Genomic DNA, 26,319 nt, shown 5'->3' on the forward strand with positions numbered 1-26,319 from the left:
TATAGTATCAACTGTAGTGAATTATTAGGAAATGTTATTTACAGTAGTAAATACAGTCGTTTACACAAACTGCATATAAATACACTGGTTAAATTTAACATTACATATTGTATTAACAGGTTGACACAGATCACTGAGGTCTGTCATTATGCAGTACTGATGCACTGTGAGCAAGCCTGTGACCAGTTCAAATTCCCACAGGTTAGGGGTTCCTAACTCTGAACATGCAGAACTGACACCAACAATATTTTCAGTTCACATCAGACGGATTTTCATCAGCAATGCTAATTTGATGTTGTGTGCACCATCAGTGAAGCACATGTTTCACATTCTGTTACTCATTCAAGGGTTTGTACGTAGGTTACCTTTACATTTTATGAAGTAAAGTACATTTCCCCTCCAGCCTTTACTCTTCTTTTGTTCTCTTTTATTTTATGAGATATGACAGGAAACAGGATAAGGAGCAATACATGGCAAAGAGCCCCAGACTGGGTCTCGAACCCGGGGCCGCTGCAGAAAGTCAAAGTGTCTGTACATGGGACGCCCGCTCTACCAGCTGAGCCAAACAGCACCTCTTTTTACTCTGTTTTGATTAAGACCACTAGTGGTAGAAACGCGAAATGTGCCATTAAAAATGCAATTTCAAAACTCCCCTTAGGTTATCAAATAACCATAAAAATGATGTGAAGTCATCACCTGAGCGTACCTACAACCCCGATTAAAAGAGTGAGGAAAAGAGTTTTTAATTGTTAGATAATTTATAAAATCATTAGCTGTGTTCAGTGAAAAAGCATTTCACATAGATTGAAAAAGTTAAGTATATTGGGAGACACAACTGGTACAGTATACGGACATGAAATGCTACAGGGAATATTGTTAATCTTCCTGACACACACTCTCTGCGAAATTATCCTGGAGAGCAGGGCAACAGTGAGAGAGGCCAATTAGACGCCCACAGCAGCTTTGAAGTCAGTGTCTTATGAGACTGAACTGTGCATACTGTCTGGAGCAGTGGGCCCGAATCTTCACTTCTTCACTAATTCATCAGGGAGTCAAAAACAGACACAAACATGTCTTTGCTGGAGTTTGCCACCAGGTGTGAGGCAGAGTGAGATGTCTGAGAGGCTTCATGGTCTCAACAAAATAAATCTCAGCTTTCTAGACTTCTGGGCCAAACAGGTCTGAAGATGGTCATGTGGCTTGTATAGTGGTGCATGTAGGTTAGGTCAGATATTACAGTTACCTACATTCTCTCTCGTGAATTGTTTTGTTATTGTACATATCTATGCTGGATGCATATATTTTATCTTGTTGCTGTAAAGGAAGAAAAATTAGTTTGCGGCCCTTCTTTCATTTAGGGGGCATCTGTGTGCACACATAAAGTATTTCTTCAGATTCCTGTGGGGGGGCCCTGATGTTAGGTCCATGGTTTTTCACACTTTTATGGCATCAGTCTTTGGTCACTATGGATACAGCTTCCTCACGAGGATGCAAGCTGGTGGCAGCGTCATATTATATATATATATATATATATATATATATATATATATATATATATATATATATATATATATATATATATATATATATATATATATATATATATATATATATATATATATATAGCCACCAGCTTGCATCCTCGTGAGGACCTTGCCAATACAGCATGAATTCAGACACCTTAAACATTCTCCTCGCTGTGTGTCTGGGTGGTAGACTAAAGATAGCTGTCCAAGTGTCTGTATATTAAGCCGAGACCTTGACTCCTTCAGAACTGTGGGAAGTTCACTAGCCTGGGCATTCATTGCCAGTGAGGGAAATGTCAGGTGCTTTTAACCGTCGTCACAAATGGTAGATGTAAAAAGCAGCAAGGTGGGGGCACCTGAGCCGCTGAGAGCTTCATTCAAATCACTTATGAAACATCAGCCTATAATTACTGCTCTACTCTCCCAATGCACAGAATCAACACCCACCTTCCCTGCCGCAGAGCCTGCCGGTGAGGACTATACTAGCTTTACATACAAAGTGAGAGCAGTCAGTCATCAAATGACTCCTCTGTACAGACAGGCAACATACCTGAGTGCTTTCTCTTTGGTTTGCTCTAAGGACCTTCACCAGTGTGGGGTTGCACTGCCAATATAATCTACCACCTCAGTAAAAAGTCGGTTCAAAAAGAAAAACCTTAAGTATTATTTTGATTGTTTATCAAAAAAAAGATTGGTGCTGCTGTAAAAGGCAAGAATGAGTCACACATCTGTTGTGACAGGAGACTTGATTCAACGTCAACTAAGTGTGCAATTATAGTGAATCAAAAACAGTATTGTTACAATAATGCATTGTTGTAATACAGAGTTTTGCACAAAACACAATATTGATGAGTTCATTTGTGCTCTGAAGTGATTTTCCTTCCTTTGATCGTAACGCAGGGTTCTCTCTCACTTGCCATCTCTCGTGGGAGACAGCCTCCATATCTCCTGGACTCTGTTTTGTTAATTGTAGTGTTTTTTTCATCGAGTGACGTCAACTGTTGGTTAAGAAAAGTGACAGGCGGCTGTGCCGGTGAGTCGAGGAGAATTTAAACTCAGAGAGGGAGTGGATTCATTTTGTCTCAAGATAAAACCTCATTCACCCACTCCACTTTATTTAAGTCCAAACTAAACCCTGTATTCCAACATGGCTCTGTTTGATCCAGCTATCTGTTAAGGAAGGAGGTTCTACCGCCTCCAAGAGGTCTGCTTATAAAGGTGGCCATTTAGTACTTGGATTTATAAAAAGCTCAAGGTAGTCTGTGAGGACACTGTAATCAACAGAAGCAGGAGGAGCTGTAAGAGAGCAATATGTGTTTTTAGTGAGTAGACTACTAAATGCTCATAAACCTGCCTGCTCTCGTTTTGACTTATTCTAATTAATATGATAAATGTTTTTGCTTCTCCTTGTTGAATCTGAACATCTTCAAATCTTATTAAAGCAGCTGTAAAAGCACTAGCTTCTTATTAGTGGCTATTTTGAGAGCTGACAGTCTATCACTGTTGGGTAACATTGTTATAAGACAAGATGACTGCATTTAACATTTAAAGCTAACACATTAAAGTACTTTAGGATTACCAAAAATTATGGTTAAACATCTTTGCGATGTACCTTTGGATGTATTGACTCTACCGTCATTTTGTACAGTTCTTTACAGCCCACAATCGGTAACTCTGAAGCCTAATAATAGGAATGACAGACGCAATATAACATCACCAGCTCTTCTTTAACAATATCACAATGAACTGGGCAGAGGCATACAGTACTAGGCACAGCTGTTTACATGAAAACAATGAAAGACAGGCCCTTATAGCTCAGTATATGATGAACCCGTAAACTTACACTTCTCAATGACGTTGTTCTCGTCCTTTTCACCCAAATATAATGGGAACATATGCACAAAGTTAATGCTGCCCTCTCTGACATTAAGCAACACTGAATTATGCCAAATATACACTGTAGAATATTAGCACAGGCCGACCTTCGCTCCCCACATGCCACCTTGCCAATCATCTGGACATCACAATTTGGCCCTTGTAGAAGTTGCTCAAATCCTTACATAGCCCATTTTTCCTGCTTCTAGCACATCAAATTTGAGGCCAATATGTTCACTTGCTGCCTAATATATCCCACCCACTAACAGGTGCCATGATGAAGAGATAATCAGTGTTATTCATGTCACCTGTCAGTGGTCACAATGTTATGGCCGACTGTGTGTGTGATAATGAGTCTTGTCCGAAAATCTTTGGTGCTCTGCGAGGAGAGTTTGAGAAAGAGGGGTGTCTGCCCTGAGCAGCAAGAGCAGTTTCCTTATTAATATGTCTTTAACAAGCAAGAACGGGACAGGGCTTGTGCACATTCAATGCTTAAGATATTTTAAAACAAAAGTGATACTTGGAAGCAATAAATGGAATGTACCACACCCCCTAACATCTGCTCCCGATGGTCAGGCCGCAACCCCTCTTTGTGCTTTATGAATGACAGGCAAGTTGGAAAGCGTTTTCTCTATATCAATGCAACCATTTTTACATTGAGTTGCCTCTATGTGCTGTTGGGGTACAAACCAGGTGTGGTTATTAGCAATGAATAATTACCAACAGTAATTATTCAAAATAATAATCAAAATTATTTATTTAATCATTCATATGAAGCAACATGATGGAAACAACAACCGGACCAAAAAGAGTGTCAGAAGAAGGGTTCACTTAAAATGTAAATATTCGTCATATATTTAAAATGAAAGGAACAGTAAAGGAAATGAATCTGAGCACTGAGCATCACAAACAGCAGTTACCACAAAGCATATGCATGAATAATCACAGAAAACTGCTTTGTACAATATTAGAGCATTTATTTAATGTTAGCAAACTGATCAATAATGCTTCAGTCAACAAACATCTACCATTCAACCACAGCAGCTCAACTATGGAACTAAAACACTAAGAAAAAAAAACTCAAGCAACAAACAGCGAACAAGCATGTGGTGTGTGTGTGTGTGTGTGTGTGTGTGTGTGTGTGTGTGTGTGTGTGTGTGTGTGTGTGTCAGTTAGTCAATGGAAGACTGGCTGCACTTCATCAGAGCCTCCAGGGGCCCATTTTGATGCAATCATGACAAGTGTCATTAATGTGGCTTTGGTCTCCTCAGCTGCAGCCTGGCGTGGCAGGATGTCTTCTCCCTTGGACTCTCATCATGTGAATGGGCCAGACGGGGAAATCGTTACTGTCTTGAGGAGGTAGACAACTCTGGGCTCCTAAAAATAGATGTTTAAATATAGCCTTAGGCTGTAGTTATGACAAGGAGTCTCAGGGAGGCATTTGCTATAATGCAGCATGATCAGCTTAAAGGCTGACAGGCAGACACCTACAGCCATCTGCATGAACCAACACACACACACACACGCACACACACTCCATCTCTCACAACAACGAAGCTCTCACATGCTCTGAAACTGTCCAGATAGTGGCAGGTACCCCACGCAGGGATTCGCCTGCTTCTGTCCCAGAAACTGTGATAAAACCTGTAAATTCTGACATGTCAGCGCTCTGTTTTCACTTTCCACTCCCGCTCTTCCTGCTTCCACTCATGCCCTGCCAAAAATAATCATTTAAATAAGGGTTAGTAGGGTTGTCAGTTTCTAAGCAACACGTACACACCAGGCGCGCGCACACACACACACACCTGCGTCATTTCCTTCACGCAGACGGTCTGAGAGCATCCAGTCGAGCTCTGACCGCCAGTTGCGCGCAGAGAAGGATCCGACACACTCTGGAGTTTGTCCTGTGGACAGAGTACACACGGAGGAGGCTGTGTATTATTTTTAAGGTACCGTTTTATGGTTTACAGTGATAAAAAAGAGCGCGCCACAGATTTAAATCCGCGAGCTTTCCGACATTATACCGGACACCGAATACTTGAGGCTCGTCCCGCTGAAGGCAGCGTCTGTTGTACATGGCATAAAAAAAGAGACAGCGAGACGCAAAGAACATTTATGCTTTGTTCAGTGCGAGACGGACGCAGGCACCGAGTGAAGATTGCTTGTTTCGGGCTGACACAACGTGTGCGGCGCACCGCAGCGCCGTTACGCGCGCAGATCAGCGGTCACCTGTTGAAGTTGCCCGATGCGCGGCGAGCTTCGTCACGTCTTGCCTTTTATAAAACGGGAGGATCGAGCTGAAGATCACTTTGACAAATGTCCGATCCGTCCTCCGGTCTGTATGATGCTCTGGTCCCCCGTTATGTTGTAGGATGAGCGCTGATCTGGAGGGCGTTTCGCTCAACACATCGGTGAACTCAACCGGCTCGGGCGGCCGTGCGCTCTCGGCGAACGTCCGGCGACTTCACAACGCGCTCAACCTGCTGCTCAGCGACCCGGAGAGAGAGCAGTTCATCCACTGTCTCAATGTGTACCACGCCAAGCGCAACGTCTACGACCTGGTCCAAACTCTCAGAGTGATTCTCGACACGCCCGGCAAACGACAGCTGCTGCCCATGCTCCGCCTGGTCATCCCGAGGTCCGACCAGCTGCTGTTCGACCAGTACACGTCCGAGGGACTCTACCTGAAGACGGACCTGCTCACCAGCAACGGCAGCGCGGAGGGCTTTGGAGAGGAGGGCGACTCAACCCTGCAGAAGTATGTCAGCTCCGTCCACGTGCAGCCCCCCGTCACCTCCGCCTGTCCGGACGGGTTCTCCGCCGGCGCAAAGCTGCCAGCCCCCGTGGCCCAGCCGCTCTTTGAGAGCTCTTTTGGAGAGGTGCGCCAAGTCACCTTGACGCGCTCCAGGAGCCACGAGGGTCTGGGTTTCAGCATCCGCGGGGGATCGGAGCACGGCGTGGGGATCTACGTGTCCCTGGTGGAGCCGGGCTCGTCGGCCGAGAGGGAGGGACTGAGGGTCGGGGACCAGATCGTGACGGTGAACGACTTCATGTTTGAAAATGTGACTCACATAGAGGCGGTCAAGGTGGGTCTTATGTGTGCGTGCGTGACTTTGAGTGCTCCTCTAATAGTTTCTTATAAAACAGCCTCAGGGTAACAAGTGGAAGAGATCCACTGACTCTCTTTCTGTGTGTGTGTGTGTGTGTGTAGCCTACATGTGTGCGGATGTAAACACTGTATGCTCCAGGCACAGAGACCATGCATTTAGAAGCACTGGGCCATGCAGTGCTGTCTTACAAATCAAGTGTAGTGTGTGACAGTGCTGCCTCCTCTGAGGCTGTCAGGTCCACTGGAGGCTGCCTTCAGTCTGGCCTCTGCCTCTTTATGAACTCTCCCACTGCACTTGACTGGAGCTTAATGCACTGTGCACAGCGAACCAAGATGAACTCGAATGTTCAGAAACAGATGGTGTTGGAGGACATTTCACTGCACCATCAAGTGAATCACTTATTAGAGGGTCAAATTATGGAATTAGCTCACTGGAACATAGTTTTAAACTTAAAGGAAGAGTTCACCCGGTAATGAAAATCCAGTCATCATCTCCTTCCCCCATGAAGATGGAAAGTCAGGTGAAGTTTTGTAGTCCACAAAACATTTCTGGAGCATCACAGTTAAACAGCGTTGCAGCATTGTCCAGAACGACTGAAGTAGATGGAGTCTGAAAGCCTCTCAGAACAAAAGACGCATAAAGCCATCAGAGGTGAGATAAGAGAGTAGATTTATATTGTAAAGATCCCACAGATCCCACAGTTTGAATACTTGTGCTGCTCCCCCTGTAAAGTAACATGTACTGCAGACACAGTGTCTGTGGCTTCATATGTGACTCTACAAGGTATCACATCCACTGGTGATGTGTTGGAGACACTCAGCCAAACAGCAGTAACAACCTGTCACCTGCAGCCCTTCATTCACTGTGAGACCTTCTTTTACTCTTGTATGTGATGGACTTACTTTCATTTTATAGTGCTTTTCTACCAACTGCTCATAGTGCTCTACAGTGCTAGTCACATTCATCCATGCGTTTACACTGATGGCAGAGCAACGTGCCGCCCGCTCATCACGAGTGATGCAGGACTTCCTGTCTTCCTGTCGGCCCTGGATTTCGATGCTCAGCTGCTCACACACACTCACGCAGATGGAAGAGCAGTTTGGTTTTCCTTGTCTCAACCAGGATACTTGCCTAGTCGGGTTAATTGAGCGATCAAACCACTATCCCGCTCAGCCTTCTAAGCCAGCAGTTGGTTACCGTCACTGACTGAGACTGCGCTTGTATTACTGTAGTTTGTTTTCATTAACAGAACCTTAAAACTAATTAACTCCATGACTGTGATTAGACCAGAGGTGGTGGGATGAAAGCTTTTTTCTGTGGCAAAATGGGGCAGTAATATACACAACAAAACACAAGCTACAGTGCTCGCAGGCTAATAAGAGAGTTCCATAAGGTGAGGCCCCAGCTGGGACAGGGCCTTTCTGTGATGAGGCTGCATGTTCTCTACGTGCTCAGGTATGTTTCCCCATCATCAAAACACCTACATAGGTCAGTCCATGACCATGGGTCATGTAAGTAATGTCACTTTTTTCAATGTAAACTAAGAGAAACGTTACATCAGAGATATTGTTTTCATGAAGTAATTCTGCACTCCATGAAATACCTTTCACACATTACTCTGGCCATAAGGTTAGAAAATATGGGCTAATGTTAAATCTTCTTGGTCCAGTTGTAGTGTTAAACGTGGGAGCAGCTGATTCTTACTGGAGTGTGGTATTCAAGTCATATCTAGTCTCATGTAGACAGACCTCTCTCATCTGACTTGTTTTTAGTGTATGGCGTCTTTATTATGTAATGTGACACCATCGCAGAACAGTTACGTTATTTCATACTGTACTTACTAATGTGGTGTTCTATCATCCAAATAATCCAGCCAGGTAACTGTCCATCCATTCATGAAATGAAGTGGCACACTACGGATCCCCTGTACCCTGGGAATATGCAGAAGTTTTCTTTTGGAGGATACAGTTGATATCTCATTGATCATACAGATAGTATTATCTTAATTTTAGATTGGTTTGGCTGGATGTGAACTTTTATATTGTTTTGCTGGACAGTTAACGCCGCCTGTGTGGGCTCTCACCACATGTCAAAATAAAAATGAACAGAGGCAGTATGCTGTGTCATGTTCAATTTATTAGCTTCGAACTCTGAAGAACACGATATCATATCTACATAGCCTACGTCATTATGAAAAACAGAGATTTCCTACAAGTGTAGACACCACACCTGCGGAGATTGGGCACAAATCTCATAAATGGGAATGGAGTAGATAAAAGATACAGGCAGACGAGCAGTTACAGATCAGGGAGAATCAGGAGCGGGTGTAGATGGGCTGGTATAGATAATGAATGGGACACAGGTGAGCAGATCAATGTGGGAGTCACGTGACTGGGAAAGTGGAAAAGTGTTTACCGTTGTGACAGTAAACGCTTTGGTGTGTCTGACGCGGCCTGGCTGTGACTGACAGATCCTGTCATTTACAGAGAGCGTCATCTCTGTCTGCAATTGTCATCTCTTGTGCTGTTTGTCTGCATGTCCACGTCGATATGACTTTGATTGTTGAGCTTGTGCAAAAAAATGATGTGAGAGATGGAAAAACATGTGGGAGGACAGATACTTAACAGAATAGATGAGGCAAAGGGTTATCTGGCAGCAAACTGAATGTGTTCCTCAGCTGTTGCTGCATTTATAATATGATGTGTTGTTTTATTATCTTGGACATAAATGTTTTATGTATTCATCTGAATTTTCCTAATGACCTTGCAGACTGTCTTCACTGAGTCAGTCTCTAATACACAGCAAGTTCCAAAGAGAAACAACACTTTTTCTTGAGGCTGAATGGCTCAGGCCTTGGGTGATGTCTTATTTAAGAGCAAATAAAGAGGCTTTTTCACCTGCCTATACAAGGCTTTGTTGAATCAGGCCAGCATGAGGGGGAAAACAGGCTGAACAGCTCCTTTTTCCCTGACAGCACACTTGCATCTTATTTTGTTTACACCATCAGACGAACAAGCAGCCCCAGATGATTGTCACGTATAGAGACAGTTGCTGTTTGGTTTTTGCTGTCAGCATTCTTTTGAGTTTTGTATTTACATTATCCCAAATGTTTCCGACAACTCAGAGAAAGCCAGAAGTTTACACAAAGTAACTGTGTCTTTCGATTACTGCTACTGTCACTAAATAAGACAGCATTTTAAACATTACCTCTTCCCTGACATTAGTAGCAATAGTAGTTATTTAATGGTGTGTTCACCACCAGCAAAGCAGATTTTCACTTTGCAGTTTTGTTTGTGTGAAGTTGCATTTGGCTGATTTATGGTTGCATGTAGGCTCTACATGCATGTCTGTGTTGCTGGCAGTGGTGAGTGGATTGCTAGCTATACTTTCCACTTTTAACACACTAAGTCATTTCTCTCTCCGCTGTGCAGTGTTGCCAACTTGCCGACTTTGTCGCTATATTTAGCGAGTTTTCAGAACCCTCTAGCAACTCTTTTTCAAAAAAGTGACTATTGACATATCTAGCGACTCTTTCTGTTGTTATTGGAGACTTTTGGAGACTCTGACGTGAAAGCAGGTATCGGCTGCTGCCATGGGCCCCTTCCCCACCCCAAAGCCCTCACATTAGAGGTGTATGAATCGTGACTCGTCCGGATCTTTAACCCAGGTCTTTAAAATAACCCGTCGCGAATCTCTAGTATTATTAACTTGAATAGTACTATAATCAAATCTAAAATGATAAAAAGTGTCACTCAGAGCTGTGTACATAACAAGCTTGTAGCCCACTAACCCGCGAGCCAATGCCAGAAACACTCGTCGTCGTAGCTGGCGAGCCTCGGTGCTGGAAACACAGTCGACTTGTCATTTCACTAGCTCACGAGTCGTGATGCTGGAAGCACCCGTAGCTCGCGAGCCTGCGCCGGAAACACTGCAGCAGACTTGTAGCTCGTTTCTGCAACGAGTGAATCCACAGAAATTCCTACTACGTTAGTGGTTAAGAGACAATGGGTTAGGACTGAGTTTCCATGGTGATTAGGCAATGCTGACTCAAGTGACTCGCACAACTTGGTTCAATTTAGTGTGTGACTCATAATGACTCAAATCCTTAAAAAGAACCGTATTTACCAGCTCTACCTCACACAGGACCCGATCCTCATGCAACAGTCCCTCCCAGCTGCAGTCAGCGCAGGAGATGTTCAGCCCTCTGTGTCCATACTGCGAATTGCGCGTGCGTGTAGCCACTGCTGGCTGATGTAAATGTAAAAATGTCTTTGTCTGAAATAAATCACTGCGCTCAAATAAGTTCATGAGAAGGGTCTCAGGAGAAGCAGCCTAACCCAAGAATATTAGCAGCAGAGAAAGAAAGATGAGGGTGATGTGTTTCTTGGAGAAACGACAGGTCACAATGCCCATTATAAACACAGCCAACAAGCACTGGGGGATGAGCGGCTAATGCAGTGCTCCTAATGCAGTGCTCCTAATGCAGTTGTTGCAGTCTGCATTGCTGTGACATGCAGTTACATTTCTGGGGAGAAATTATTATTATTCAATCATTTAATCATTATTTTATTCCTCTACATCTTGCTCTGCACCAAACTCTCGCACCAAACTCTTGCGTTTAGTTTTCCTCACCACAGACAACTTCTGGGTGAAAGTATATAGAAGCTGCCCTTAGTAGCTTCTTGCCCATTGGCTTCGCACAAAGTCTATGATTTACTAAAGATTTCTCCTTCTTATGGACTTTTATACAGTTTTTGTGAGCAAACATGTCCAAGAGGTCCTGTTGCAAAACTTGCATCAGCCAGACATCTGAAAACAGCTGCTTCTACTGTACTTCTGGAAGAATCAAGTTCAAGAAAATCCATAAGCTCCTCAAAAATCATTTTCGTTTTAATTTGTCTTCAGAAGTCTTCCAGCTCCGTCTTAAACCAAATTTTACTCACTTTGTTTAAAGCACAACAAAGCATTCAATGAAAGCGTGTCGATTAATTATCAGAAGCTTGCAGGTGCAGGTGTGTGTAATACTGCACAGCACTTTCACATTCACCCTGTGGAGGGTGGACAAACTGTGCTACAATTATGCTATTGATTTCAGCCTTAAATAAACCAATTTCATGAGTTGAGTTCATTTGAGTTTATATGAGTTTTTGTTCAAGACATACTGGATAAAATTTAGCATAGAGCTAATTTGATTCAACCCCAGTATAGTACATGGCAATGTATTAATATTTGATTGATATCATGACATGAAACTATGTATTTTTAGTGGGGCTGCGATTATTTTTTTTAAATGCATTAACGCATGCGCAAAATGAACCGCCCTGTATAGCCCATAATTCATCCCACTCTGTCCACTCATCCTCATTCTAATGTGATGGAATCCAAAGAACCTGTTGGCCCTTTGGATGGAAAGTTCGAGTATAAGAAAAACAAAGATGGAACAATCAGTAAACACGTTGTGGTTTGCACACACTGCAGCTCACCATCACAGAAAGCAGGGCATTAAGTAAGTCTGCCCCTGACAAGTTGACTGACACGATTGCAAATGGATTGCCAGGGACTGTAGACAGATTAATATTATCAAGGATACAGGCTTCAGAGATGTTCTGAAAGTTGCATTTCTCAACATGTTCTGCAAGCCACCATCAAGAGGCACAGTAATGACAATCAGCTTTATATTCAGAAAATGTTAACCAGATTGTTTGCCTCAGCAACTGGCTAAAAGAAGAATAGGTAAAAGGGCCACATTTAATAATGTGAAAGTGCAGTTGTTTGTTAAATGAAAAAGAAACCATTAATTTCAAACCAAATTTTATGAAAATCGGTTCAGAATTATTCAGGTTATTATCTTATTTATTTTTGCCTTCAGTCCAGACTGGTCTATAGCACAGGACTGCCAGATATGTGAGTGCAGCCATTGACCTCTTTACAGGAACAACCATACTTGACAATCTCAGTGTGATGACATTTATTGTTCTCCAATAATTGATTTTAACATGCAGCTCCCGTTCAAACCACAAGTAGTGTTTTTTTTTCATTTTCTGTATGCAGGTTGTACAAATTTTAGAGGTGTTGGTACGTGTAATTTTGAAAATTGGACACAAGTTATTTGTTTTTCACTGCTCTTTGTCTTCATGCTAAGCTGGGCTAAAGACATCCAGACTCCAAATCTGTACCTGATACAGAACGAATGCAAATACTTGTTTTTTTTTTGTTTTTTTTTCAAAATGTAGAACTATTCCTTTAAGGTAACAGGAAACTTTTACAATGTCACTTTATCTGAAATTGTCCCAGACACAGTTAAACACTATTATTATCATATATTTCATTTATATTCCATCCAATTTCCAGGTCATGCATAACAAGGCTGGCTGGAAAAAGGCAAACCAAAAGAAGTTTATGCTTGGTTGCAATGTAAATAACATAACTTGTGGTGCATGCCACTTATGTGAAGTTACATAAGTGACTCACATCACATAAGTTACATTTTTTACACATGTAAACTTGCTTATGCGACATGATTTAAAAACAAATCTGTTGATTCTTGGTTACAAACGGGACATAAAACACAGTCCTCATAAGGAAAGTCCAGTGTATGACCTATCCAACCCCCTGACCTCCGCTCATGCCTAATTTTCTTGCTCTTTATACCACTGCACTCAAGGTGGAGAGTATGGTGGTACCATTACAACTGGGCCAGAAGGCTGCAGATAAAGACTGCATCTCAACATTTGCATGAAAGCATGAAACCACCACATATTGTAAGAACGTAAGAACAGGGCGGGCAGACAGGTACAGATCAGAGTTCAAGTTAAGGTACAGGTGGCAGGAAAGCATAGATGTGGGAGTCAGGAGAATGGGAGAGGTGGAAAAGTGTGAGGGTATCTGGTGGACAGGTAGAGACCATTGTGACAGTATTAGCTTTGGTTCGTCTGACATGGCCTGGCTGTGATTGACAGATGCTGTGATTTATAGAGAGTCCCTGCTATTGTCATCTCCACTTGTTTTGCTGTTTCCCTGAATGTCCAGGTTGAAATGACTTTGATTGTTGTGCTTGTGTAACAGAGATATGAAGTGAGAGAGGGAAAACATGTGGGAGGACAGATATTACTCTATATACTTCAAAGACATCTGAGAGATACTTGCAGTCCTCAGTTGTCATTGTGTTTAAAAATATCGCCCAATGAGATGTTGTTTTATTATCCCTTACATCAATGTTTTATTTGCAGCATGTATTGGGGCTGTGTAAGGAACTATTTTTTATGACCTTGCAAGCTCCACGACCACATCTCTATTCTCATTAAGAGCTGAGTAATTCATTCCAGCTTTTATTAGGCTGCTAATATTTAAGGCCTTCTCCACCAAGGTGCTTCCCCTCGTCTGAAGCGTGACTTCAAAAGCTGTTTACCAGTAGGGTGGTAAAGGCCACTAAGGTAGCTGTATACACAGAGGACCTCATTTGTGAAGATAAGTGTATTTAATCTAGATTTAGTTGGGCAGTTCTGTAAGAACAGTGATGCGGTGAATTAATTGTGGGAAGTTAATGAGTTGACTTGCCCGGAAAACAGTAGGAACATGTTAGGCTTCATTAAAATTTAGCTAATAGAATACTTTAAAGTTATTGTGGCCGAAGGACATTGTTATATTGTATTTATTTTATATTTGGGTTTCTACTTGTATAATCTCAGTACAGTGACATCACAGTTTTACAGATACTAAGAGTCCCTAATGGGAGATTTGCATTATGACTGCCATTTGTTCCTGCAGTAAAAGTCCTCTTCATTTTTCCCATAGACAGCTGGCCTCATTCATATATAGTTTGTGTGCACACAACTGTTGAGGACCAGTATGTAGAGGATTTAGTAGCATCTAGTAGTGAAGTTGCAGATTGCAACCAACCTAATACACCTTGCCACCTTGGCTGCTAACAACGTGAAAAAACGTAAACCAGCAGAATCACGGTGGACGCTTTAGAAGAGGAGCCACGTCCTCTGAAGATATAAAGACTTAATTTTCAGCTGATTATACACTAAAGAAAACATCTCCTATATGATGTATAATACTCTGTTTCTGAACCTTTAAATGTTTTACACACAAATCCAGGATTTAAAGGGATAGTTCACGTTTTTTGAAATGGGGTCATATAAAGTACATATCTATAGTCGGTCTGTTCTCTACCATAATCACTGATCAGCGCAGCCTCAGTTTGGAGAAGCAGAGAGCCGCTCCAGCTCAGACGCTCAGCTTTGTACTGCAGTGAACGGAGTCCAGAGAAAAAGTGAAATTTAACCACCTAAAACAAGGCTCACCTAAAAAAAATTATGACAGTTCAAGTGTACGTTGTATAGAGAAAATTCACACCACTTTACATCTTTGTCAGACAGTTCTTTCTTATGGCACTACATGTTCTCAACAGTAAAACCTCCGTATCCCTACGCATTAGTGCAACTGAGTAGGGATAACGAGGTTCTACGGTTTAGAAAATGTAGTGCCAAAAGAAAGGCAGGTCTGACAGCGATGTAAAGTGGTGTGAATTTTCTCTATACAATGTACACTTGAACTGCTATAGATGTTTTTAGGTGAGCCTTGTTTTAGGTGGACCCCGTTCACTGCAGTACAAAGCTGAGCGCCTGGGCTTTCTACTTCTCCAAACTGAGGCTGTGCTGATCGGTGATTATGGCAGGGAACAGATCGACTATAGATATGTACTCCAAAAAACACGAACTATCCCTTCAACAGTTTATTTCTTGCCATAATATGTTCGTACTAATGTGTAAGCTCCTCCCAGCTCAAAAAAGAGCTGCACTGCCCACTCCATATTCAGCAGTCACCTCATTTTTTTTCAGACACAAACGAAAAAAGAAAAAAACGACTCCACGAGACGCTAAACACACAACACTTCACATTACATACAATTCACACTAACTATACACTCCAAACACGGTAAATATCACAAGTCTCTCAACTCTCAAACTCAACATCGCTATCAATAACACTGTCTCTCTTTTGCCACCGTAGATACCACAACTTTTTCCTCTTCCTCAGCAACCAAATGCTGTGTGTTAACCTTTCCTTTTCAGCTCCCAGACCACAGTCAGAGAGCGCAGGGAGTCTGTTTTCCTCCTGGGCTGAAGCTGATTGGCTTCAGGGCTAACACCCTTCACTCTTACAGCCAGTAGTGGGCACACAATAGAGGATATGTTATGTGGTCTGAAGAAACTTGTGTATTTATTTGGCCACACACTGAACTGTGCATTCGCTGTTTTACACTGCACATTCACTGTTCAGCTCTTCCTTCGCTCCGCACATATCCGCTCCAACTCTTTTATCTGCTGCACACAATCTTCACTTCCTCAGTGACACAGACTCTATGCACACATGCACTGCTCTGCCCCTTAACGGGACCACACCACTCTTATAACATTACCCCCACTCTTGATGGCAAGTATTATAAATTCCACTCCAGCACAGTAACATTCATCAACATGTGTCTTCACATACAGCACATACAGCCACACAGTCCCCATTTGCATTCAGTGTGATCGCAAAGGTGCATCTTCTAAGTGCAATGTTAACGTGTAGCTATCCATTTGTTTTAGTGCCTACACCCTACAATAGAGCAGAACAAACCCTGAAAGGCATTAGTAACACCCATATATAGGCTATAACTTATTCCAAGCTCTAGATTTTTTAGATTTTTTACCCTGAAAAGAGTCTGGTAAACTTCGGAAACAGTCCATAACCTGTGGAACTTAGTTAGACACCTACTCACCATACCTGGTCTTCTACGCTGGTCTCTGAGAGCACTCTGGTCATGCTGCTCTGCCACATCACCCCCACTATCCTCAGGGTCCCCAGCGGCAGCAGAGCCCAGATGAGGAAAGGTGGAGGGGAGTCAAGGAGCAGCCGCAGGAACATCCACTACAGATATGATGAGGTGCAGCTGGAGGCTTCCCAGTGTCAATATTGGAGAACAGCTGAGAGAGACCCAGGTCTGTAAGATCCACATCCAAGGCTGGGGGTTCACCTCAACTGGCGTGCAGCGCCAACCACTTTCACTTTGGTCTTCAGCCTTTCTGGACGCGATATACCAGATCGTCCAGATTATTCAGTATGAAGTATGGTCCTTCATACAATGGGAGGAACTTTCTGACCTTGTTTTTCGGCCTCTCTGGATGCGATATACCAGATCGTCCAGATTATTCAGTATGAAGTGTGGTCTGTCATACAACGGGAGGAACTTTCTGACCTTGTTCTTGACTTTCCATGTGCCTTTGATGAGTTACCACACAGCATCACCAATCTGATACTGTGGCAGCACTTCTTGTCATTTTGTGTCTTCGCACGTTTCAAGGACTCACCGAAAGCATCTCTGGGTGCTCTCGTAGGTGTTTGACATATTCAGGGACTGAAGTGGCTGTGTCAGAGTCCGGCGGCAGGCCAGCTACCATGTCAAGCAGCTCACTCACTTCTCTGCCAAACATCATGAAGTTGGGCGTGAAACCACTTGCACTGTGCTTTGTTGCTCTGTAGGCCATTACAGCATAGAGGATAGTGGCATGACTCTCTCATCCTGGTCATCAGATTGAAGTTGGAAGGGCGTGGTGTGCTTGTTCTCGATACCGAACAGCGTGCCCATTTTCTGGAACACTTCAGACTTGAACTTCCAACCTCAGTCGCTGTGCCATGTCTGTGGTGCTCCATAAAGGTACACCCACTCTGAGGCCAGCACTTCAGCCACATTTGCAACCTGCTCATTGGGTAGGGGAAAAGCTTCCACCCATTTGTGAAATAGTCTTGTATCACGAGCACATAATAGTTGTTGCTCTCCATCTCAGCCAGCAGCCCCATAATATCTAAGGCTCCATAAGGGTTCCCACTCAAACAGTACCCATGGGGGCCTGTGGTGACTTATAGGGTGTGGCTTTGGATGTGCAGCCACACCAGAGGGCAACATCCACCCTCATTTGATACCAAAAGTCTTGGGTTTGCAGCTGGCCACACCAAAATGTCCACCTACTTGTCCTTCATGCATTTGCCTCATGACATCAGGTCGAAAGGCACGAGGCTTGGGGATAAAACTGGGTGTCATCCAGGCAGTAGAAAAGTGTGACTGAGGTCACTTGGACCAGTAGAGAACACACTACCATAGGTGCACAGCAGCTGTGCCAGCTGGAACTGCTTCTCTGCTTCAGGCTGAATGGCATGTACCTGCAGAAACTCTGGGCATAGAGCTGTTCTGGCTGGGCTTTGGTCTATGCAGGCTGCAGGGCTTGGGCACCCTTTTTAATGGTTATGGCAGTGTTTCCAGGATGTGGAAAGGCACAGTTTTAAAGGGCTGAGCCTATACCAGGACTCGGGTGAACAGCACTTTGTGTTTTTTGGTGGGGCTCAGCATCACCCCCCTTCCACTGGTTCCATTAACTGGGTGTGGCCTTGTACCAGATACTCCTACTCCAGCAGCACAGTTCGGGCTACTCTCACAGCATGTGCCTTTGGTTTGCTTCTTGAATGGCAATATGGCACTTCCTCACCAAACAGCACAATGCAGTGGTATTCAAAATCAAGGTGTGCTTTGGCTTGGGTCAGGAAAGGTGGCCTAGCAGAGACTCCTTACTAGCTATGTTGGCAACCAGGAAATGGACACTCACCTTGCAGTTATTGATCTGAACGTGGGCTTCACCAATCACAGGTATTTGCCCTTCCCAACATCGAGCAGCTTCTCTACAATTGAGGATTTGTGTGGAAGCTGAACCTCTGGGTGAATAGCAATGTAATGGATCAGAGGCAACACAGTCTTCCATGCCCCACTGTCCAAAACAGCACATACTTCCAATTCATGCACAAGCAGGTTGATACTCATCTCTTGACATTGAGCTTTAAGATGGAGCTCAGCAGGCTCTGGGGTTTGAGGAGAGACTGTCGAAACTTCCTCCTCCGCGGTTCCCTCCCTGATCACAGCAGCTCAGTCATGCCGCTGTTCTAACAGTTTCTGTACAATGTTTGCATCTCCTTCACCGTTCCTGCTCAGTCTCAGTCCCGTCTGTGTATATTGACACTTTCTCATATACATAATTTCTTAAAACATGAAGGGCTTCAACCGCTTTGTGGACATGATGTCTCAGTTCAATAGCCACAGCCGCTGCATGCTCTGAAGAAGGGCTGTATGCAGTCTCCATCTCCTCCACTAGGCGGCTGTATTCCCACTGTGAGGACCGGGGATTCCTGTGGATGATAGCCCCTGCTATACAAATCAGGCAGAACTTCAACTGGACAGCCATTGCCTTTTCTGACTATTGATTAGCTTTAGCACAGCTCTCAAACTTGTGCAGAAATTCTTTCCATGGGGTAGTGCCATCGTACTGATTTAAAAGTCTGCAAACTCCCCTCCGGTTAAGGCCCCAGACTGAAACCAACGTCCAAATGCCTTTATCCGACCACTCTGTTGCCTCTCATCTGACCTGTTGGGCAGAAAAGTTGCATTGAACATACCGCTTCGACGTGCTGCCAGCTCCACAGTAGCCTGTACGTTCTACACTTGCATGAGATGAATGAAAACAGGAAATGATGGAACGAAGTGCATAGAAAAACAAAGCACGCACAATATTCCGCTCCTCCCACACACTGCGCTGATCCACTAGCACACCATCAATCAGAATGGTCATACAGCTAGCACACAACCAATCAGAGAATCCAATGGCTCCGATGGCCAACAGCCAACCTCCTCAGACTTCGCATGTTGACACGGAGCAGACAACGTCCACGTGGCTCCGAAAGCTTCCAACGCAGCTGAACATACCAAACAGATTTGTACCTAGACTCATCCGAGTGTCCCCAAACACTTCAGATGTCAAACGGTTGGGCCAGTGAGTACCTGCCTTTAGTTAGAACTGAAGAAGAGTCTTGAATGAGTTGTGAAATGTCTTCAAGAAAGTGAGCAATGTGGGGTTCAGTATCTCGCTCAAGGACACTTTGACATGCAGCTCAGCCCTGCCCAGAGCTGGAGCCCCGCACTTAGAGTTGTTCTGATTTAATTGTGCTCATTAAAAACAATACATGGGCGAATGCAACTATCATTGTACAATAATGAATTATGATATCAATGAGCTCTGATTGAAATTCCTTGCTACATGTTACCCCTTTACCCTCATTTTGTTGAAATATTTCACTTGTAAGCTGACAGATCATGTGGTCCTTTTCTTTTCCTTTTTTTACCCGAGCCTTAGTCTGTATCTCAGGGGACCACCTCAACTATTGAATCCAAGCTGCTCCTTTTTTTCTCCACCAAGATTACTCTGGAGAAGTATTTTACTGGAGGAAAAACTTGTTATCAGCCAGGAGCAAACAAACTTGATGCTATTTATACACCAGTCAGTATCCTTTATCTAACATCACAGCTAGCCAGAGTTCCTAAAAATGCCTGAAAAACAAACACAGCAACAAAGTGACATGAGAGGGATGACATGGACATTAATTCAAGTGAGAACTGCTTCTATCGTAGTGTTTTATGGAGCAGATTAAATACAAGGCAGCGACACAGCACTGAAGAGAAAAGCTACTTTGACCTGCTTGTGACCTGCTCGGCACTGTATGCAAACATGAGAAGCAGTTCTGTTGTGACTTGCCACCTGCTCTCAGCTGTTTGTGTTTTTGGACATAAATATAAATGCAGTCACAGGGAAGTAAGCACAACAGGCTTTGAGTGTAGCCATTCACAGCAAACACTTTTGTCTTTTTTGATAAGTCACATTATTAGTCTGCTTGTTAATCCTAGTTCATTTGAGGCATTTGGTCTAGAGTGTATTTTATGCTGGAGTATCCCTCAGTGCTGCTCTCACCATGGGCCCTGTGCTCATAGATCTGTCTGAGGTTTTGTCACAGATCCATCACTGTCCGCTCTGTTTCCCTTTGTCTCAGCTGTCACCTCGACTTGACCTGCCACACTTGTGTAAACTCCACTTGTCCTTCTCTCCTCCTTCTGTCTCATTCCTCCAGGCTTCTCTCTTGCCCTTTTTGAGAAACTCTGACAGAATATTAATCCAGCAAACTCGCTGCAGAGGAATGTTTACCAACAAACACTGCCTTGCCACATGCAACTTAAAATGGGAGTAGATATGTGTGGGGGATTTCAGTGGTGTTTGCTCTGCAAGAGAGCATTGATCTAGCATTATTTGTACTTGCGTAAGCCTAAGATGGTACTGTCTGTTGCTGTTTGATTTGACATAAGATAAAAATAGTCATACTTTAAGTTTTTCACAATAATTGTGCTGCCTGGACATGACAGGCAAGCCCTCACAGAGACTGGTGCATATCCGCAAGGCAAAACATCAGCTACAGCTCTGGTGGTCGCACTGTTAAGCTCTATAAAGCTACATTATAATTGCTTATATGTTGTTGTTATCTCTGGGAAGAAATACAGATCTATCAGATCAAAGACAAACAAACTGAAGAACAGTTTCTTCCCACAGACAGTGAAATGTAGCAACGAAGAGCTCTTATGTGTTTTGTTGTTTCTGAAACAACAATAAACGTCTGTTCTCTTGTATTTTGTTTTAAACTATCCCTGATTTAGTCCTGAGTAACAAACTAATATCCAACCAGGACACACAGTAAACTGCTTATAAATGCACTTTGACACATGTTTTGATACGGACTGAGTCAATGAGGAAATTAAGCAGTGTGTCTGGTTTCAGTGGGAGGAGAGAGAGGCTCAGGGCCTTGATGTGTTCATTGCAGAGTGGACTGCTCACATGTGCCTGCCTGGTGGATGTTAGTGTGAACTGCAACTAATGCAAAATCAGCTGGATAAAATTAAAGCCCCCCTTCTCCTTTAACACCACGGCTGAAAGGAGAAACATCCGTAATCATTTCTGAAACCTGAAAATTTCCCCAAAAGTCTTTATTGTGCCATAATTTTGAAAACTTTTACATTTAATGTTGCTAACTTGACCACGTTCGGTACATTCAATGGACTGACACTGATAGAGCAGAGCAACTTAGTTACTGTAGAGTACATAACATCTGGTCAGTGATGCATTATGCTTATCAGTCTGTACATGACATGACAGTGACATGACAACATGATTCTTGCTGTGCAGTCTGCAGGGAATCTTTCCACCAATGCTCCGTGGACTGCATCACTTCAACCTTGATAGCATATGCACTGTCGGGTTGGATTTGTTATCATCACTTTGAAAAAAGTTTTTGCTCAATGGGATGCTTACCCTTACGTGGTAATCAGGTTGTCTGTCAGACGTACAGTGGTATAGATGTTTCTGGTATTTCATTGTAATTGAATGTCTCTCCAAAATGGTCACAACTAGGCAGGAATCTCGCCAATGATGTTCTTGAGACGTAGAGACGTGAAGAGGAAGAGGGGAATTACGGCTTTTCATAAAATAACAAGCATCATCCAGTCTGTATGATACATGAATTATAATGAGGGTCTCTCTCTGCATTTGCCTAGTGGCTGAGGAAGTCCAGGACGACCTGACCTGAAACTTTATTTTCTTTCAGGTAACTGTGATTTAAAATGTAAAAATGTGAAAGGGGTCGCTTTTCATGATGAACCCACAAAGAATGTCACCTGAATCGGCAGCAGCCCTGAGCTTTATGGAGCTTTCCAATGAGTTCCAGCACGTCGTTTATGTGCCAGACTGCAGTGGTCCTGTTTTTATCTGCAGCAGGCAGCTATTTTGAGAGAAAAGGTTCCAATTCATTGTCTGCTCAGTGCCGAACATGAGACTAGCTGGTGAAAGTACAGGTGGATGTTGCCCACAAGGAGACCAAAAAGGGAGCTTAAAGGAGAGTGAATTTTGGACATTCATCAAATGGAAACAAAAACACAAATCCAAATGAATGATGTTGCTAAGTAACTGCTTGATGTATTAACCCTGCCATACTAACTTGAAGGGTAACACCAGCAATTTTACACAGTAATGTGTGTCTACAGGTGTTGGGGAGTACGACTGCATATGTGAAAAAGTTGAATAAAGTATTCTGTGACTCCCGGGGAAGCCATATGTAATCTGATAAATTGCCCCGAGTGATGTCACTCAAGTGCCTAAGTTGCATTATGGTTAATGTAGGCACAAGGTCAGTTTGGTGCAATTTTCTAGTGAGTCAGTCTACCTCGGTGGTCCAGGCAGAAATATCAAATTAAGCTGGAAAGGAAAAGTAGCTTTTAAAGTAACTGTTGAAAGAATTGTCTGCATAAGCCATCAGAAAAAAAGGAATGAGTCAAATCTTAATCAGCCTGTCATTGTTTGTTAAAAACAAAACATACATGATGCCTGTTTTTAGCTTGTAAAATCAAGCATATTTATGATATTGACAGCAGTGTGCTGCGTGTCTGACCTTGGCCACTGTTTGAATATATTTTTAACCAATGACTGCTTCATTCTACCTGTGTGTAGAGAAATAACATTACATAATCATGACCAAATGACTATACCAGCACATCAGACCCTCAGCAAGCTCCAAAAAAAGCAACTCTCCCTCAGATTTTTCCATACCGGATGGAGGAGGCAGTAGTAGATGGATATCTCAGTAGGTGAAGTCACCCTTTTCTGTCAGTTTGATAAGGCCAACATAATGTGACCGCTTGTTATGAGAACAAACCTCGTTCACTGCTCAGCTCCCTTGATGCCATATCAAAACTCCACTGCTGGATGCTGCTGATGTTAAGTATCCTTCTGCGCAGCTTTCCATTTTTCAAAGTGCATATTCTAGATAACAGGTGTCAGTGTGTGGGAGAGGCCAATGGGAATCAGCTCCCTGACATGGAGGAGCAGCCTGACACGGAATGTAGCTACAGTAGATCAGAGAGCAAAATGGCTGTAGTATTATGTGTTATACAAATGTCAAAAGTATTTTGACTAAGTACTCCTTTCAATAATGTGAGGATGCTTTAGGGATGGTACTTGGTACCAAAATATTAACAAAATATTAACATAATAACATTTTTGATCAATAATCATCGGTAATGTGGATAGAATGGCTAATTGGATAAAGGCAAGTATTAGAAAGAGTAGAACAGTCTGCACTGAATTACTATATGGTTTCTGTACCTGCATACAGAGTGCCATGGAACACTTTACCTACCACTCCTCCCCTCTGTGAAAGGGGATTCCATTTATTCTGGAAAATAAATGTCAAAGAAGAGGTTTGGTTTCTGAACTATATCCACTCTGTTCTGGATTATTCCTCTTAGGGTCAATGCATCATACTTGGGTTGACTAAGGTTTTAAGGTACTATTTTGGATCTGCTGAATTGAGACAAATAATGCTGTTTGATCATTGCTTCTAAAAACCCAGATAATCAGCAGATTAATTTTAACTCCAAGGAAGAGTTATCTCATGAAATAGCTATCATCTACAGACTGCACTTTGTGCTTAGATTGACTTCAAGGAGCTAATATGGGATTGCATTTATGTGGAGTTTGAGCTACTCTATCTGATGTACTGATGTGGCTGTGCCATGCTATCCCACTGTGCTCCTCAATAAAATGAGCACGGTTGCTGCTGACCAAAAATGTATATCATGATATTTTTCAAAACAATTTTTCGTAACTGTTTCACACTATATGACAGTATTTTTTTTTATGCATAATAAGGTGTTCACAGCATTTTCCTACTGGTTGAGAGAGGAATTACTAGCCCCTATTAGGTAGAAAAGGCGGCACATTTGCTGCAAGATAAAAGGCTGCACTCTGCCACCCTCTCTATCTAAAAGGGAGGTTCAATATTCCTTCTTTCCCAAAAAGCTGCCACTGGGGTAGGCATAAACATGTGATGTGACGTGAAGCACGAAGTTGGGCGTGAACAGTGACGTACAACGTATGCATCAGAAGAAATGTGGTGGCACTTGATCTCAGCAGCTTTCCAGTTGCTCATCTTGACATCAGCGGATAAAGTCAATAACTGCAATGTCTATTCTAGCCCTCTTCACCGTAACATAACACCAGAGCACTACTGTTTACCCTCACCACACCTCGCAGTCACACCAGGCCTGTTTAGAAATTCAACATTGAAAAGGTTCCGGTCTGAAACAGTGTCACACGGTGCAGCGTAGCGTTCCCAACGTTGTATAATCAAATTCACCAGTATGGGGTACATTTAAAAATTAATATCATAACGAAAATATACACCGGTATACGTGTGAACCGGTATACTGCCCAGCACTTAAGAACAGTCTGGTGAATTCAGAAAATGACATCACTTTACTGCGGTGCAGACTTAAAAACTTGGAAAAGACAACACTTTTTCAGGATAACGAACTCCCACATCTAAGATGAAATATAGTCTCAATAACTATAACAATATGATACTGAAGTATTGCTCATTGCCCATTTCCTCATCTACAGTATATAACAGTATATAACTTGTTTTCTGTGGGAGGACTTGATTTTGCCCATATCAGTAAAATGTCTATGTTCATTCTGATAGTGTTCCAGGACTTCTACCTGTGTTATTTGTTCATGTAATCATTATATTGAAGGTTAGAGAATAACTTCACTTTTATCAGTAGGTTGCAAACAAGACAGGGTCTTAGTTTAGGTCTTGAGGAGTTGTAGCATTTATTCACTAACAAACAGCCTAAACTGTCCACACACTGCACTGCCTCATTCACTGTTACACCACTGCACAGCAATTGAGCACTATCATATCCCCCACCATGTCAGGGGGATGATCACCAGCTTCAGAACATTCAATTTGCGATTTAGACCTACCGTCTTCAGCATTTAGTGGCAAAATTTGGAAAAGGGAATTGTAACATTCTGCACCATCTCGCTGTCCTCGTTCATCATGGGAATTCTTCTGCTCACAATTCCAGCAGGGAAGAAACCCATAGGGCCAATTCTGCCAACCACCAATAAGAGGCTTTATGGATGACCTAACCATACTAACTTCATCTCATTAACAACTAAGTTTGATTCTGAAGGCACTTGATAATGTTGCAACATGGGCAGGAATGAAATTCAAACACAGAAGCATGGTCATCAGAAATCTGAATGTGACCAGTAGATTCCAGCTCTGAGTCCAGGGGGAGGCTATACCATCTGTTGAGGAAAGCGAATAAATTGCCTCAGGAGGTGGTATTATGCTACACTCTGACAGCAGCAATATATCCCAGACAGAGAAGTAAGCAGATGAGAAAGATGATCAGCTAAGAAAGATCAAGAGATCTGGTCTCCTACCAAGACTCACATGGCTACTGACAATCTATGAAGTACTGATAACATCAGTGGAATGAGTCAAGGGAGGATTCAAGCTGGAAGTCAGAGGAAGATGGGCAGTGACTTGCCACAACTGCTGACCCGACGTTGTAGTTCAGGGTTGAAATTTCTGTGAAAGGTTGGACGTGATCTGACACCGTCCTTTCCTGGCCGGAAGCTTATGTCACAGGTGTGTTACTGAAGGAGTGAGCATCTACAGTTGATGTATCTAACAGTTACCTTAAAGGGATAGTTTATGTTTTTTGAAGTGGGGTCATATAAAGTACATATCTATAGTCAGTCTGTTCCCTACCGTAATCATCGATCAGCGCAACCTCAGTCTGGAGAAGCGGAGAGCCGCTCCAGCCCAGACGCTCAGCTTTGTACTGTAGTGAACGGGGTCCAGAAGCAAAGCAAATTTTAACCACCTAAAACAAGGCTCACCCAAAAAAATCTATAACAGTTCAAGTGTACGTTGCATAGAGAGAATTCACACTGCTTTACATTGCCGTCAGACCGCCCTTTCTTTTGGTACTACATTTTATTCAACTGTAGAACCCGGTATCCCATTAGCGCAACTGCCTAACCAAC

At 43.0% G+C, this 26,319-nt stretch overlaps 1 protein-coding gene across 1 annotated transcript in view; it reads left to right on the forward strand.

Moving 5' to 3' along the window:
* Nucleotides 1-5,061: 5,061 nt before the first annotated feature.
* whrnb (whirlin b) overlaps nucleotides 5,062-26,319 on the forward strand; it is a 91,842-nt gene continuing 70,584 nt past the window's right edge. The window contains exon 1 of the mRNA XM_037099498.1: nucleotides 5,062-6,487. Coding sequence (XP_036955393.1) covers nucleotides 5,774-6,487 — 714 coding nt within the window. The 5' untranslated portion in view covers nucleotides 5,062-5,773. The remainder of the gene's footprint in view (nucleotides 6,488-26,319) is intronic.

The sequence above is a fragment of the Acanthopagrus latus genome, chromosome 5 (assembly GCF_904848185.1).
Source record: "Acanthopagrus latus isolate v.2019 chromosome 5, fAcaLat1.1, whole genome shotgun sequence".
In the NCBI taxonomy this organism is placed as follows: domain Eukaryota; kingdom Metazoa; phylum Chordata; class Actinopteri; order Spariformes; family Sparidae; genus Acanthopagrus; species Acanthopagrus latus.